This window comes from Pseudopodoces humilis, chromosome 1 (genome assembly GCF_049639895.1).
Source record: "Pseudopodoces humilis isolate 2021_Gansu_Grassland_sample_001 chromosome 1, ASM4963989v1, whole genome shotgun sequence".
Lineage (NCBI taxonomy): Eukaryota > Metazoa > Chordata > Aves > Passeriformes > Paridae > Pseudopodoces > Pseudopodoces humilis.
In genome coordinates, this window is record NC_142200.1 from 11,180,501 (window position 1) to 11,197,079 (window position 16,579).

A 16,579-nucleotide genomic window follows, 5' to 3' on the forward strand; every position below is an offset into this window, starting at 1 on the left:
CACAATCAGAAATACGTCAAATTAAAGTATCAAAGGTTTGGCCTCTGGGAAGTTTGGTTTTTCCTTAATTTTCATGTGGCATTTTTTTCAGGTGTTTGTAGCCCCATTACATGTCCTGCCTTTCCATGTACAAGCATGCTTTTATTCTGTAAAAGCGATCTGGTTACTAAAATTTTAACAGCATTTTTTTAACAGATTTATGAATTTTGTTGTTACAGTTCTCTGGGATTGAAAACTTTCACTGTTTTCCATATTTCCCCCAAAGAACAGCAGAAGATTCCATTTTTTGAACAAAACAATAGGGAAGATAAACACAGTTCTGAACACCATCAAAGGCTTAGTGGCTCTGAATGCAAATAAACAGTATTGAAAAAAGTCTCTCCTCTCATAGGCAGGCTCTATAGAAATAATAGTGGGAAAAATGCATTTAAATGAAAATAGTAGCCTGTACTCATCTACCTCTGCTATTTCACTAACAGGGTGATAACTAAAATATATATCCAGGCCTTTACAACTTATTTTTTACATTTCTGCACTCACTTTCTGCTCCCTCTGTACTGTACATATAGTATATGTAAATACCCATAGTTTCGAATGCATAGTCTAAGTAAGACATCTCTGTTTATCATGAGATCTTTGTCTTTATACCATATGTTAACTCTGCAGCCATGAAAATGGAAAGAAAAAGCTGTTTTTTCATGCAAAGTTAAAACTTTTGTTTGCCTTCCTCCAAGAAGGCAGCAGATCCCTGTGGCTGAAGAAACCACCTGTATGTACATCAGTAGGTCGGCTGCCTTTGGTGTCAAAGAGCTAGAGATACAGCAGTGAATTCTGAGTGCCTTCTGAAGTCACCTTCGTATTAAACGAGCTAGGCATAAAATGTGTGATTCCCTTGTGGTTGTCTAAGGTTCTTTGCAGTCTAATTACAATATCCAATACAATTTGAATACAGGGTTTTGACAAAACAGTGAACAATTGCAGATTAACCCACATGGATGGTATTTGTAGTGGTGAAACAGACAGGTTTAAAACCAAGCCTGATTTTAAAGCAACCTCTGTTCCCTCAAGACACAAATTGTCCTGAATGTGTTTGATTTTTGTTTGGTTGGGGTTTTGTGGTTTTTTGGTTGTTTTTGTTTGTTTGTTTTAAATAACTGTTCCGGGTGTGTCAGGCAGAATATCTGCCAATGAATTTAAAAGAATACAACCGCTAAATGTAAGCGAAGCGTACTAAATCTAAAACTGGATGATGCAACAACACTACAATACTCTAAGGCAAGGGCCTGGAAAACGGGCGAGACAAGCCAAACCTCATTTCTGTTGCCCTGCTAAGCTGCTGGAGCCTGGCGCTGCGGGAAGCGCTGTGAGCACTCAGGCACTGTAACAGCGGCTGTAACACGAAGGGTTTGGGAGCGAGCGCTGCCCAGGGCCGGCGCCCGGAGGTCGCCAGGGGCCGCCGCCTCGCCCCTCTCAGAGCGGCCCGGCTGGCGCCTGCGCGGGGCCGCCCCTCGGGCCCCTCCGCCCCGCCCTGCGGCCGAGGCCCCCCGAGCGGAGCGGGGTTGGGGCCGGGCCCTGGGCCGGGCCGGGGCGGGGCGGCGCAGCCGCTGCCGGCGGGAGCTCGGCGGGGCGGTGCCTGGCGCGGACCGCCCGGCCCCACCGGCGGAGCAGCCGCGGGAGCGCGGCCCGGGCGACTCGGCCGCGGGCGGTTCTGGCGGCCCGGTCGCCGCGCCCTTCCCCGGCTCCATGTCGGCGTGGCTCGGCCGGGCGGCGCTGCTGTTGGGGCGGCCGGGGGGCCCCGCCGCCGTCCCCTCGTCCTGCTTGGGCTCGCTGCGGGGCCCGCGGTGCTGCTGCCGCCGCCGCCTGGGCAGCCTGCGGGGCGGCGCCCAGGGGCTGCTCCTCCCGCGGGGGTCGCGGGCGCTCGGCACCCACCCCAAGAAGGAGCCGATGGAGGCGCTGAACACAGCGCAGGGCGCCCGTGACTTCATCTACAGCTTGCACTCCACCGAGCGGAGCTGCCTGCTGCGGGAGCTCCACCGCTTCGAGTCCATCGCCATCGCCCAAGGTGAGCTGCGACCCACCCCGAGCCCGCTGAGGGCGGGAGGGCCGGGCCGGAGCGGGGCTGAGCCTCCAAAGTTTGGGGGTCCTCCCGCCCTCGCCCAAGCGACTCCTTCGGGCGAGTAGGAAACTCCAGCAAGAGGAGGCATCGAGAGGCGCTCGCCCCTGTCTGTTCGCGTAATTGGGTATAAATGAGGCACACGACCTGAAATTTAGTTTCCAGAAGCATCCGCAGCACCTTTGGAACTTAAATCGGCCCAGTGTGCCAAATCCTCGGTGGGTCTTTCATCTCACCGGGTGTTTCAGAGAGCCACGGGTGGCCATTTTTCGGAATGGGAGTAGGAAAGTGTCTCATCAAATCCTCCTGACACCAGGGCAGCAGTAAATTGATTTCAGAGCTCTTAAGAGACGCCGGGCTGCTGCTGCTCTGGGAGCTCATTCATGAGTTACACTTTCCTGCACGGTGGGCTGCCGGCGCTGCTTCTTGGAAGTATCGGTTCTCATTCGGGAAGGTGTGTATGTGCTGGGGAGGTTTACAGATGTACCTCTGAATGTAGGGCTATGCAACGCCAATTAAAGTAATTCACAGTGATTTTTCGCGTCCAGTCCTACTGTTCTTGCCAACTTGACACTGTTTTCCTCAAACAAATCAAAACCTGACAAAAGTAAATCCTCTTAATTACAGCCTTCTTACCTCTAGTTCTGATCCTCAGCTGTAATTTACAATCCCTATTGCAGTGAAGATGATAGCGGGTACTTAAGAGATCAGTGTGCATTTGATCTAGGCCTCTTTGTGACTTTGATAGTAGCGTGCCCTTGGAGAGGGCATTTCTGTGCCTTGTGGCTCCTCTGTAGATGTCTGGAAAAAAATTTGGGTGGGCAGATAACGGGTCTGGGGGTCAGCTGTAAAAGTGTTGCTTTTGAGAAGAGACAGAGCCCTTTCAGGTATCTCTTTGGTTTTGTTTGTAGCACACTTCCATATAAACACTACTGTTTCTAGTCAGAGTGAGAGTAGTTCACTTAAATGCCTCATTTTGGGAGCAGCAGCACTTCTGTTTTGCAGACAGTGAATCAGGTTTATTTGTTTTACAGCACAGAGGGTAGAATGCTTTGAACTGTAAGTTGACACTAACTTTTGAATACTAACAACTAATACTCTTCCCAAATAAATCCTTCTTAGCTTCTGAAGGGTACTTGCCATGAGGTTTTTGCATGAGTTTCTGTCTCATCGGCTATTGCTCAGGTTAAACAGAATGGAGCTGTCTATGTGCAGGATCGTGTGGTGGATATCAAAAGGAGACTTTAAAATGTCAGTATAGTGTCTCAACGTTTATACAGATATAAATCAACAGATGGCCATATTTAATATCTTGTTGCTCAGATGCTGTTAGTTATAATATGAAGGTCTGTTGTGTAAAATCCTGTGACTTTCTGATGATTCAGGGTTTAGAAGCAAAGTAATAAGAGCATTAGTTTGAATTTAGACATTTTACTGCATGCAAGATTATTAGTTGGTTTTAAGTTTATTCCACTAGTGGAAATTACAGTTCACTTGTGCCTGAAACTGTAGTCATTAATTTTGCAGGAGAGATTGTTTCAGCAAAATCTCAGTTGTGGGCTTAGTAGTCTCATAGGTAAGGGCTGCATAAAGTGTTGTAGTGCCATCGGACCTCAACCTTGAAGTCAGATTCTTGATCTGCCAATCTATCTTGATAAGACTTCTTTTGTAGATAGCCTTTTCCTTTAGCCACCTCTGTTCATGGGATATTTTGACAGACTGCAGCATGATTAACTGCTGTCAGCTTTTACCTATAAGAAATTCTGTTTCTTCATATATTATGAAAAAGAAAAATCATAACTGAAAAGGGCTTCTAGTAAGTCTGTTAAATAGAAATTGGAGGGAAAAACCTATCTTGAATTTATTGCCCATAGCTATTTTCTGTAGAGTATTGATATTGAAAGAATTCAGATTTTGTGTGAGGAAGAGCAGAGAGGTGTAGGATATGGATCATCACTCCGAATGCTGTAGAGTGCCAGAAGAAGACAAGGTGGATAGAAAGGCTACCCTTGAAAGAAAATTAGAGACTTTTCTGAGCTAGATGTTTGTATTCTGTATTTAAAATGCTTTATTATGTTTAGAAAATATTTTGTATGATTGCTCCTTTCCTGCTGTTGAAATTATGACTGTGTAGCAATGACCTGACCTGAATAGGTACGCAGGTTGTGAGTAGCAGATCACGGAAGACCTATGTGTGCCTTGCTTTCTAGGTACTTTCTCTGATTGACTAGTGTCACTTTTGATCTTTACAAATCTTGAATTCAGTCAAGACAAAACTGTTTTAGAGATGTTGGGTTTTTTATCAATTTTCTCATTTGTTGGCGTCATGCTGTAGCTCCCAGCAGCTGATTCTTTAGCTGAGGTCACCGATTGTACTTTCGTGTTGATTTCCAATGAAAGTGATCCAAATGCAGACTTCAAATTCTCTTCTTTACTGCTTGTGTAAATTCCCGTGTTCTGTTTGAGCCTGAAAAATCAGTCTCTCCTTAATCATAAAATGCCTGTGCAGTTTTGCTACTATGCTTAAGCTTGTTTTATGCCTGTGATAGTTCTTTATTGAAAGGGAGGTATTAGTCCTTACCCTTCTTAACACAGTCCTTATTGGGTTAAGTTTTGACCTTCTTCCTTCACTACCTCTTCTGTGCCCTAACAGACCCCATATCAGCTAGGGGAGGCTGTCAGCAATATGGGGAGACCTGGGCACATCAAGAACCAAATGGGGCAAGTTCCTCAGCCCATTCCCAGGCCTACCACCAGAAGGATGCAGTTCCACCAGCTAATTGCCCTAGCACGAAATATGACAGGACACACTATCTGTGGCCTCCGCTAATGGCAGAGGCTGTGGGGAAACCCATCCTTTGCTGCAGCTGCTACGCTAAAGGACGGTCCTCAGGTAGGTGAGTTGTAGCTGTTACCTGTAAGTTAGGTGAGTCTCTGAAGCCTTTTTGAAACTTAAAACATCTGTTTGTGCTGTAGTCATGAAAACTGTAGGTGGGGAAAGGTTTGTGGATATGTTCCTGCCTGCCATCACCTTGTCACTTGTATTACCTGGAGCTTCCAGATACTGAGCACTAGAGATTGGTTAAGCAGTCTAGCTTATGAATAAACACTGACTAAAATTCTGCTGTTTTAGTGCTTTAGTAGACAGAGCTCTATCTGTGAGCATGTGATGGCTGAGAGCTGAAAGCCCGAGTTTAAATTCATAGATGCATTTTGCATAGTAGAAACTGGGGGAAGACTGTGAAACTGTATCTTGATAGACTAGTTCCCAGAAAATATTTTGAAAACTATCCTGATTTAGACTGTATCTATATCTTACTATCTTAAAATTTAGTCAAAACATCACTGAGCTGTTGTTTCTGAAGACAACTGCAAATCCTTTCTTGTCTGGATTTAGTTTTCCTTCTGCATTGAAGGCTTTAAGTCTTTTTTTTTTTTTTTTTTTTTCTTCCCCCTTTTGAACCTTGGAAAGATGAATAAGGTGTCCCACTTTCCCAGGAGGAGCTTTGAAACAAAGTTTTTAAATTTTATCTTGTGTTTCTTATAAGCATGTCAGTCACACCCAGCTGCACTACATGGAGATGATAAATGTGGATTTGAATACAAGTAATTTTTATATTTGTATTTCCATAGTTACAGGAACACTGAAGTAGCAAGTAAGTCGGTTGATTTAAAATGTAACAGTCCTGCTTTCTGTTTCTAGAACTGGTGCCCCGTAATCAAGACTTAGTTTTGTTTGCTTCAGATAGTCAAATTTCTGTTGTTTCTTTCTTGCATGATGGAGATGACTTTCAGAAAATATGGAAAATGATTTAATGCTTCTGACCTTCTCTAGCAATAATCCATTGACAAAAGTGTCATTAGAAAGAAGATGTAACTTCTTTCTTATGGAGATTATATTCAGGGTTTCTACCCTTAGTTTCCAATGTGATATACTATATGTGATGATTCATGAAAGATGCTGTTGTAAGCAGTGCAGCAAGCCTGGTAACGAAGAGGGAAAATACTAAAGAGTGTGACTTTTTAAAGTAATAAATACTAAGCTTGACATTTTTGCAGTGTCTTTATTGCTTCCTAGGGTAATGTCGGTCTTTGTGCTGCTTTGCAACATTCTTGAACCCAGATTTAACTACTTTTCATTAATATTACTAACACAGTGATTATCTAGGGCCTCTATGAAATCAGATCTTGAGAGTGAGAGAATCCTTTATTTTCCCATCTTTTGTTGCAAAGATGGGAAAACAATTCCTGTTTTCCTATCTGTGTGTACATACACATAAAATATGTATGCGTGTATATAATACATAAAATAGATGCTTCTGGTATATAATGTATGTACATTGATCACAATTCCTTGAAAGCACCCAGTTTCATTTTATATTTTTAGTGGAAGACTTTTGTGATATGATCACTAAATAAAAGGTCTTTTGAAGTGAAATTTCTTCTTCCTCTGCCTGTTGAGGTTGTGTATTGAGGTTGTGTACCTGGAAAATATGCAAAAACACCATAGCAATGAGTCTTGACAGCTGGTTTTGTCATTTAATTTGCAGGCTTTGGAGAATGCAGTTTCTAGTTAGTTTCTCTTTGAAAGCACTGGGATATCATACCATACACAATAATCTGAGATACATAAATAATCTGAACAAAACAGCGCATTCTGATAGAAAACTGTTCATAAGTTCAAGCTACTGCATTTTTTTCTAGTTAAAAAAAAAAAACCAAAAACATAGCATGCAGGTAAAGGGCTCCACTTCCTTGCATTCAGTTGGGCTGACAGCTGGTGCAGAATCTCTGAGGGAATTTGCAGGGTTTTAGCTATTATTGGGTGAAATCTTACTTTGGTATCAGAAGAAATCTCACTGGCTTATGCTCTGGTGTAAAATTTATGAGCTCCCCATTTTACTGGAATAGCTTAGGGAGTGTTTGAGCCGGTGCGCCTCTACTTCTACAGCTTTACAAAGAAACATTAATTGAAAAGATGCAATGTCATCAAAGACAAGTGGATTTCACTGAAGTTTTTAGACATTTTAAGCAAGTGTCCTGTGAAAAAGGTTCTCTGTGTTGCCTGAATCAGATGCTTCTTGCTAATATGAATGAACTGGTTCATCTGCCGTGGTGTTTTAGAACCACTTGGATTTTAGTGCATCTTTCTGTTAGAACTGAATTGGTGTTAACACAACAAAGCATAATTCCACTCTTCTGGAAGTACTTGTTTGAAGAGCGATTTCACAGTGCAAGTGTGAGGCTTGTGGTGAGGACTGCCCTCAGCCTGCTGAGCTGGGATAAGAGGAACTGTTCATGCTGTTGTGCTTTGACAGGTACCATGGCACCTGGTGGGGACAGTTCTCTCTTCTTTTCTTCACAGACCCAGCATATGCAGGGGAATGCCATGCTGTGTGTGGAGCAATGTCATCTACTCTCCCCCTTGCTGTGACCTAGGTCAATAAATTTTTTAACTCTAGTGTTTGATTGCTATTCTAGGAAAAGGTCTTCTGGCAGATTGCTGGCAAGTGTCTAACTCACAAGTTTGAAGTGCCCTGTCAAGCTGGTAAAATGACAAACTCTTGCCAGCCTGAGTTCCTTTATGCTCTTGGACCATTGCAGCCTACACCAGAACTGTTACTAATCTCACTGCTGAGTCAAAAATACTAGGTGTTGAAAGAAATATTGTGTTTCAGATGTCAGGATGTGCTACATTTTGCTTTTGAAACTTTTTTTTTAATATACCACCCAACATCATGCCCGGAGTCTTGGAGTCCTCTCGTGAGGGCAGAGTGCAGAAGGAAGAGTGCTTCTGGGGCTCTACTGATCCTTAACATCTGAACCTCACGAATCACAGAATCATAGAATATCCAGAGTTTCAAGGGACCCACAAGGCTTGTCAAGTCCAGGTCCTGGCCTTGCACAGGACACCCCCAAAAATCACACCATGTGCCTGAGAGCATTGTCCAAATGCTTCTTGAGCTCTGTGAGGCTTGGTGCTATGACTACTTCCATGGGGAGCCTCTTCCAGGATCCAGCCACCTCTGGATGTGGAACCTCCTTGTGATCTCCAACTTCAGTGTCCCCTGACACAACCTCAGGCTTTTCTCTTGAGTGTGCCCCAGACAAGAGATCAGTGTCTGCCCCTCTGCTTCTCCATATTGATTGAATTTGTGCTGTTCAGCCTGGAGTAGAGAATGGTCTGGGGACACCTTGTAGCACATTCCAGCACATAAGTGGGGTTTACAAGTGTCCTGGAGAGGACTTTTCACAAAAGACATACAGTGATAGGGCAAGAGGGAATAGCTTTAAAGTGTATGAGGACAGGTTTAAATTAGCTATTAGGAAGAATTTCTTTACTGTGGGGGTGGTGAGACACTGGCATAAGTTGTCCAGAGGAGCTGTGGGTGCCCCTTTCCTACAAGTCCAGGTTGGATGGGGCTTGAAGCAACCGGGTCTAGTGGAAGGTGTCTCATGGGGTTGGAACTAGATGATCATTAAATCCCTTCAAACCTGGACTATTAGCTAATTTAGGGGCTGAGGTTTTATGTCATAAACAAGAAAATTGGTGCATGGTCACTCATGGTGAAACTATTCTGAAACTGCTTTCTGAAAATGTCAGCTGTTACTGTCTACCTTTGAACCACCTGCAGCAAGGTAATGTTTTCTGAAGTTCGTGCTTTTGCTGTTGTGGTTTGGTTTGCTTCCATATTCTGAATTTTTACTTGCTCACATAACTTAAAGCAGGTTCTTGTCTACTTAAATGCAGAAACTTTGTCTTATTTTTTTACAGAGAAAACCCTGCAAACAATCAAGTGGAATTGGTGTAAAACCCCTAGAATTCCAGTCTTAATATTTATAAAGGATCTTTTGCTGGCAGATTCTCCAGTATTGATTGGAAGATTTTAAGTAATGACTGATTGATGTTTTGCTTTTGAAAACTTGTTGTAGCATTCAGGTATCCTAAACCACTGGTACCACTTGAGAAGCCAGCAGAGGAGGTAGAGTCACCAGAGTCGACCAGTGCATTTGGTACAGTACAAAAAAAACCCAAATGGAAAACTGTGTTTGCTGATGTGTGCATTGCATAAGGCCAGCAGGCTGCTGGTTTGACAGACTTCCTGCATGCTTGTTTTGATGCATTTGGCATGTGTTGCTGCAAGAAATAAAAGTACACAGTTTTTGTTTGTACTCATATAAAGCCTTCAGTCTCAATTTCAGCAATCCACATCTTCAGGTGGATTACGCTTAATTTGACCAAGATGTTTCAAGCATAGGTCTTTTGGAAACCGCTGCACTATACTATAGATTCTAGTTAATACTTGAGCAGAGATTTCAGGCAATGTAACAACTTCATTTTTTTGAAGCAGCTCGGTGTCGGCTACTTTATGCTTTTTTCTTGGAAAGTTATGTGCATTAAATTACATGGTCCAAATATAATGCAAAAATAATACTATTATGAAAAAGTATTATTTAGTTAGCTGCCTTTGTCCTTTCCTGCCAAAGGTAAAATGAGATTGCTTCAATTAAAATATAAGATTGCTCAAATTAAAATTTATTTTGTCTTTTGCATGTGTTTAAGCATGTGATGACTACAAAATAGGTGTCATGCACAAATATATTTTAAATCACGAATCAGAAAAAATATCTGAATCTTAAGCCATTGTTCTTCAGCTGTGTCTTTTGTAAGACAGTATATTTTAGAGCTAAAAGGAAAATCTGTGTCCCAATAACTCTCTTGTCCAGTACAAAAGCTGCTTTTGATTCAGGGCTTTTTACAGATCATTTGAAATGTAGCTTTTACTTAGAGTGCAACTTAAACCCTTGAGAGTGATAGATTCAAAACATTTAGATCTCCCAACAACAGACATGAATGAAATAGATCATGTTTATTCTGTGAACACAGAGGTTCCAGTGTGTAACCTCAATTAAAAGAAGAGGAAGTCTTCCAGTTTCTCTAAGAAAGAAATTATTTAAAGCTGACTCATTCAATTGAAAACTCTTAGCTTTAGTCAGCCTTATTTATTATTTAATCAATCCAGATATGAAACTACAGAGACATCTGTTGTCTCCAGAAAAAAATCATTTTTAAAAACAGCAAGTAAATGGAAAAGTAAGAAAGTAAGTATGTTATGCAAGCAGAGTACTTAAAGAAACTGTCATGGATTCCTGTGCAGTAGTTTAGATTTTTTTACAAAAATGGCTCATTTTGGGGAAAGCTGGACATTAATATATCAGCTGCCTTGTGCCCTCCTTCTACTTTATTCTTAAATTAGCATGGTGATATTTCAGATATTCTGGAAGCATGCCTTTTTGTTTCTCTTTTGTTGCTGTGTGTGAGAACTTCCTTTAACAGTGAATGAACATGGAATTTTTTGAGATATGACTAACTCATGCCTGAAACACATGCTTCCTCTGAAATGTTGGGAGCATTTTAAGGCAAAGCCCACAAAATACTTTTTTCAACCCAGAAAAGAGCATGTTTCTTTCAAAACTATTGAATATAAAGTGGTAGCTTTTTTTTTCCAGCGTTAATTTACTTAGGGTTCTTAGATATTTATATGTTAATTATTAATAAAATACCTTCCCCAGCAGCCATAATACATAGTCATACTTGATACTAGCTATTTTCTTTTTCTGTGTCAGTTGCCAGTTGCCACTTTCCGTTTGTATGTGATGGGCTCATCATGTTCATTCATTTTTGGGCATCTTTTTGAGTTTTTATTTAATTTTATTTAGACTGAGATACTTTTGGCAAATACCAACAGGTCATTAAAAAAAAAAAATCACATTGTTTTCTCTAGATAATTAAAAGGACAGATTAGAACATATTTAAAACTCTGTATTTTGAGATAGATCATATTCTATATCAACTCTCCTATCAGCTTAAAGCAATCATAAGAAGCAGGTGGTTTGTTTTATTATCTCCTACTGCTTGTGTGTAGGGATAAATGCTTTCCTGAGTTCCCCTGAATACTTCATGGCTTTTAGGCATTTCCAGAATTAAAACATGCCTTACCATTTGGCAGTGATCCTGGTGAAAGAGTCCTGCATGACCTGGGGGAAGGACACAGCTTTGAAAAATCTTTCTGATTTCAGGAAAAATGGAAAAGTTTGAGACAAGAAGGTTTCTACAGTGAGACCAACTTCAGCTGAGAGGAGCCAGAGACAATATCCACAGTGGCCTGGCCTTAAGTTTCCAAAGCTCACTTCTTGGAGATAGTCTGGGATCTGTTGTCTGAGCATGAGCTTTCAAAACATTCTGGGAAGCCTTTGGGGGAGGGTTAAGGGATAGTCCCTGGTATGTGACTCTTGTCCATGCCATGGACAGAGGTCTGTGCTTTGGGTTGTGTTGTTGTATGTAAAGTTGTATTGCCATAAAGCTCATGTCCAAATGCTTACTGGGAGCCAACAAGTAATTGCTGCACTTTGACCTGCTCAGTTTTTTTTTTAGGCATTATCACTTTCTGGTTAGTGTACTGTTACAGTAACTTTTAAAATTATTTGCACTTGATAGTGTTTGACTTTGTGCAGTGATCTATCCCATAGTGCTGGCTGATTTACTGTAACTTGTCTTACGCTAAGGGTATGAATCATCAGTCTCCATGAGGCTATTATCCCATCTTTCATAACAATCTGAATTGGTAGAAACTGTGTTTTATTTGCTTTATTTTATTTTGTGGAAGACTGGAGAAAAATGTGAATGGAACAAACCAATTTCTTTAGCCAGCTGCCCTTTCAAATACCATCAGCTTGTATTTTCAGATTACAGATAACCTGTTGATCCAGTTGTTTCTTTGCTTTAGTTCTGGCAACAGACTGATTTTCACAAAGTGCAAGTAAAGCTGTGATATTACAAATGTAAAATTAACTGTTTTGCTCAAGATTGAGATTTAAGTATTTCCAGCTAGATTACAGCCGTCTTGTCTAATAAAGCTTTTTGCCATAAAGAGGAGATGGGAAAACAGCTTGAAATCCACTACTCCTTCCCCAATTTCATTATCTATTTATATTATTTTATGGAGTAAAGTAAATAGGTAGCTGCAAAAGTGACACTGCTGTTATAAATAATCAGCCTGGTGACCTTTTCCTCTTGCAAATATCCGACAGACTTCTTCTGATTGAATATCCCTTTCCCGGAACAGAAGAAATGTAACAGTGTGCAGTTGAATTCTGATAAATCACAAATGACCCAGGCTGAAAAAGACTGTTCTCATTGGGAATTGTATGTGACCTTTTAGAAGTTTTTTACTTGTTTATTTGATCTGGTTTACCAAAACAAAAGAAAAAAAAAAAGTATTTGGATTTGTAAAGTTTTCACTGTTGGGTTACATCTCAGGGTTGGTGCTAGAAACCTATTGTATCTACCTTTTTTCCATGCTTACATCAGTTTTTGCAGTTACACATTACTATGGCTGAGTTTTGCTGTGATTTATATCTGATGCTGTGTTAAAAGCTCAGTTAAAAAAAAAAAAAAGAAAAAAGCTCACTTTAATTACTTTTCCCAACCATAGAGGAAAAGCTTTCTCCTGGGTTTCCGACAGTGGGAAAGAGGAGGCCTGGATGAGCTGTGCATGAGGTGATGTGTAGTAGATATGACTTGGCCATATAGGTGTGGATTTACTGCTGGCTTCACCTATTGTTTTTGTGCTGCTCTTTCCCTGTCCCAAAAACCTCTGGGTATGAAAGTCTCAGTTCTGCTTCCTATCCTAGCACTGCTGTTCTTCTCTGGGCCTGGCTGTGTACCTAAGAACGAGTGCCAGAAGAAAGGAGAAATCCCAAATACATGTTCAGGGAATTTAGGAACAGGAGGAAAAGCATCAAATCACCTCTTGCAGTAACAATGTGGTTTTAGATCACTTCAGGGTGCAGTTTTGTATTTGACTAAGGTTCTGCCTTTCTGTTTTTCTCATGGGAAGTTTCAGGAGGGTTTTTGTGCCTCAGGCAGGAGTGTGTTCTGGGATCTCTATGCTGCTAACAGCATATGGTGACTTGCACTAGTGGGCATTATTAGTTTGATCTTTCAGGTTACCTGTGCAGTTTTAGCAACTACTCGCAGTTGCACTTTTTACCTCAACATTTGTTTTGTGGCTAGGAAGGGATCCATCTCCCCTCTCCTCTCCGTCTCTCTATTCAGGATTATTCATCATGGTCTGAGTGGCTGCCCCGCACATCACACAGTACTTTGCTTTAGCACTGCAAAAAGCAGCCTCAGCCTGAATCTATCCCTGTCCTTGCTGCTGGAAAAGGGGCTGTGTACACACACACAGATTTTAGAGAAGCAGAGGGAGGAGAGAATGAGGGAGGGGAGAGAAAGGTGCTGGAGGCACACCATGATCAGTCTCCATTGCACAGTGTGAAAAACTAAAGGGGTGCATATTGCATTAAGATCTCCAGTAAATAGTGGCATTGCAGTATGTCACTGATGCAGGCAGCGCCACAGCATACTTTCCATTGCCGCAGGGAGAAGTGGTAAATGCATTAGATTCCATATTTCCTCCCCTGTGGAAAACACAACAGGCTTATGCATGCAGAAAACTCTGAGCCGAGGATTTGTGTTTGTACTTCACAAATTCTCAAGCTGATTAGCAGAACTGGAGGTGAAGGGTGTAATTTCAGCACTCACAGGATTTTGCTGCCTGCTTACAGTGAAGCTGTGACAAAAGAACTGGTTAAGAAAGCCTGTCGGTGGAAAAAGGAAAATGCGTAAAGTTGAAAAACAAAAGCTGTCCTAAGTAGCAGAACCATGTGTTTCATAAACTAACACTGGGTACTTTCTGGGAAAGTTAAGAAGCATTGGGATTAAATAGATGGACCAGATATGCAGCTCTTCATAGAGCAGAGGTCCTGAGGCAGCTTTAGAGGGAGTGTGTGCACAGCTGGCACTTGCAGGGGTGTGACGGGAACTGAAGTTTGCATTGGCTCTGCAGGTGGAAGCTGCAGGGATGCACTTGCAATTAAATCCTCCTGAAAGAGGCCTCATGCTTGCCAGAGGCTTGAGAAACACTGATCAGGAGAAGGATGTTCTTTTTTTGTTTTGCAGAATAAAGAATAAATTTCAAAATTGGTTGAAAGTAAAAAGTGGGCTTAGTCAGAATTGTTCACTTTTAGGAAGAGTAGAGCACAGTAGCCTTTTTCTTCTGCTTCTTCCTTCTGTATGACTTTATTTACAAAATCAGCAATCTTAATATTTCAGATAATTTTTGTGAACAGAGTGAATTTTTTATTAGAACTTAAAATTCACGTACAGAATAAATTATTACATAATGCAGTTGCATAACAATCCAGTAGATATTCCATACTCTAATAACATAAAAGCTAGAAGAAAATATTTTAAGGTGAAGTTCCATTTTACGGAAAGTGAAATGATTTTATCTGTTTTTATATTATTCCTTCAGCTATTTGCCAGAGAAAGTGGTCATTGAAGCTTGAATTTGGCTATGCAGGGAGTCAGACTGGTTTCACAAATGAGGCTTTGCTAAGTTACATGGGGAAGAAAAGAGGGTTTCAAAGTGATGAATCTACTGCACTACCTCTAGCAGCCAGTGAAGAGTGAAGAGTTAAGAATAACTTCATTGCTACTGCATTCTGTACTCATTAGGCATTTTTATAAAGAGGCACAAATTACTGGAGTGTAATTTATGGCTGGAATTTAAATTGTCAGTAGCTTCTTAAGGTGTTCCTTTTGCTGACAGGAATAAATAGATTCTTAAGGACTTCAAGGCAGCTCATACTTTTATCTTTAATGCCCCAATGCAATGAAAAATTGGGAGGAATGTCATTACACTTAGAATGAGTCTAAATGTCAAAAACAAAATGTTCAACGATCATTCGGTTTTTCTGTCCTCTCTGTCTCATTTTGGGTACCTATATTAAGTCTGAGACAGATGAAAAGCAATAAACTACATGCATTTAAAGTTATGTCAGACAGAAGCTTATTTCTGCAGTCATACTTGTTCCAGGGTCATCCTCAGGCAGGGAATGAAACTTTCTGCTTTCAAGAGGGGTGGTACTTAGTGGTGTTTGATTTAATAGCAGTTTGTCTTCAGCTCTCTGTGAAGATTGTAGCTGAGTTTTCTTAAAAGAAAATAAAATCCCACCAGACACATTTAATGTGCCAGGCCCCTGCCTGGTGCTGCTGCAGCTGCCTGCGGGTGGTGATGGCTGTGGGAAGGGTTGTTGCTGTCCGAGTGCAGGTACTGCTGGTGCCATTGCTGAGGCACAAGCCCCTCGTGTTGTTATACTCTGTTTTGTGCCAGGCCAGTGGAGGAGGGAGTGCCTGGTTCCCCTGCGTTCTGCACAGGTTGTTGTCAGTGAGCTGAGTTTGCTGCTGCTGGCTGCAGGTACCAGACCTGGGATGGAAAGCCAATGCTGCTCCCTGTTTCAAAACCGTTTTCCCACTTCCTCTCTTGCCTGGGGAAACAAGAGTAGTTTTGTGCTGGAGGGGAAGGGGCGTAAGGGAGAGGAGGGGCAGGAATAAAAACAAGCTTGTCTCTCACCAGCTTTTCAGATTTCTTGTTAAAACAGGGCCTGGGGGAACATAAATGAATAAAGGATATAATTGTACCTATAACTCCCTAGATATTTCATGAGGTCTCATGCTTAGACATCAGTATTGCCTAACACAACTCTATTTAAAGGTGATGAAAGTCCTCTAATAGATCAGATCTCTGATAGTGCACAGAGTGCTGATAATTCTTGTTAACAGATCTACTGTGGTGTCCCGCAGAATTGTTTTGCTTCTCCTTTCACAGGAATGTATCACACTCTGATAATGCACAGATACCATGGTGTTGTTTCCAGTTCATCACTGTTGCTGTGCTGCTGCTCTGCTCAACTGCAAAGCCATGAAATGATGGATAGATCCCTGCCTCAAACAAGAGGGGCTCAAGAAAAAACCGTGCTGACAGAGAAATGCCAAAACTTCACCTTACTGAAAGAGTTATCTGAATAGTATGAATATATTTGGATGAAATTAATTCCACTCTGTTAGTCAGAAGAACTCATCCAGTCTTCTACCAAATCTAGTGGAGAGGTTAGTAATCCCAGGCAAAGATTCATTCATCCAGAGATGGGAAGGGTTTGCTATGCCGTTGGGAGGTGTCCCTCCTCTGGCTCCCAGAAACTCCTTGAAGTTCTCAAGCACTGAAATGGAGTGTGAGGAGGGAAGGCAGAGCCAGCCTCCTCTTGGGAGGATGAGTATTTGGATTTCTGAGGCAGAGAATTTTAACTCTGAAGATGGTTCTTTCCAGTCAGGGAGTTGCTATAGCAAGTTTTTTTCTCCGCAGCTCTCAAGTACTTTCTTATTTTTTATTTTTTTTTCATAAATAATAATATAACCATTTACTTCTGGAACACAGATTATAATATATCATTATTTTTCCTGTTTGCTTTCCTATCAGCAATACTATGTTGCTGTCACTTTTATGCACCTTTTTCTTATATTTTCATTTTCTTTCTGAAGGAGAGAGCTCAAACTCCCTA

At 41.5% G+C, this 16,579-nt stretch overlaps 1 protein-coding gene across 7 annotated transcripts in view; it reads left to right on the forward strand.

Moving 5' to 3' along the window:
• Positions 1-1,743: 1,743 nt before the first annotated feature.
• The window catches only part of TMEM65 (transmembrane protein 65), a 63,476-nt gene continuing 48,640 nt past the window's right edge, over positions 1,744-16,579 (forward strand). For 6 of the 7 annotated variants that reach the window (XM_088051619.1, XM_088051624.1, XM_088051633.1 and 3 more), the window contains exons 1-2: positions 1,744-2,062; positions 4,767-5,006. In XM_088051619.1, coding sequence (XP_087907745.1) covers positions 1,744-2,062; positions 4,767-5,006 — 559 coding nt within the window. The remainder of the gene's footprint in view (positions 2,063-4,766; positions 5,007-16,579) is intronic. The other variant, XM_014257789.2, reaches the window with a different exon arrangement.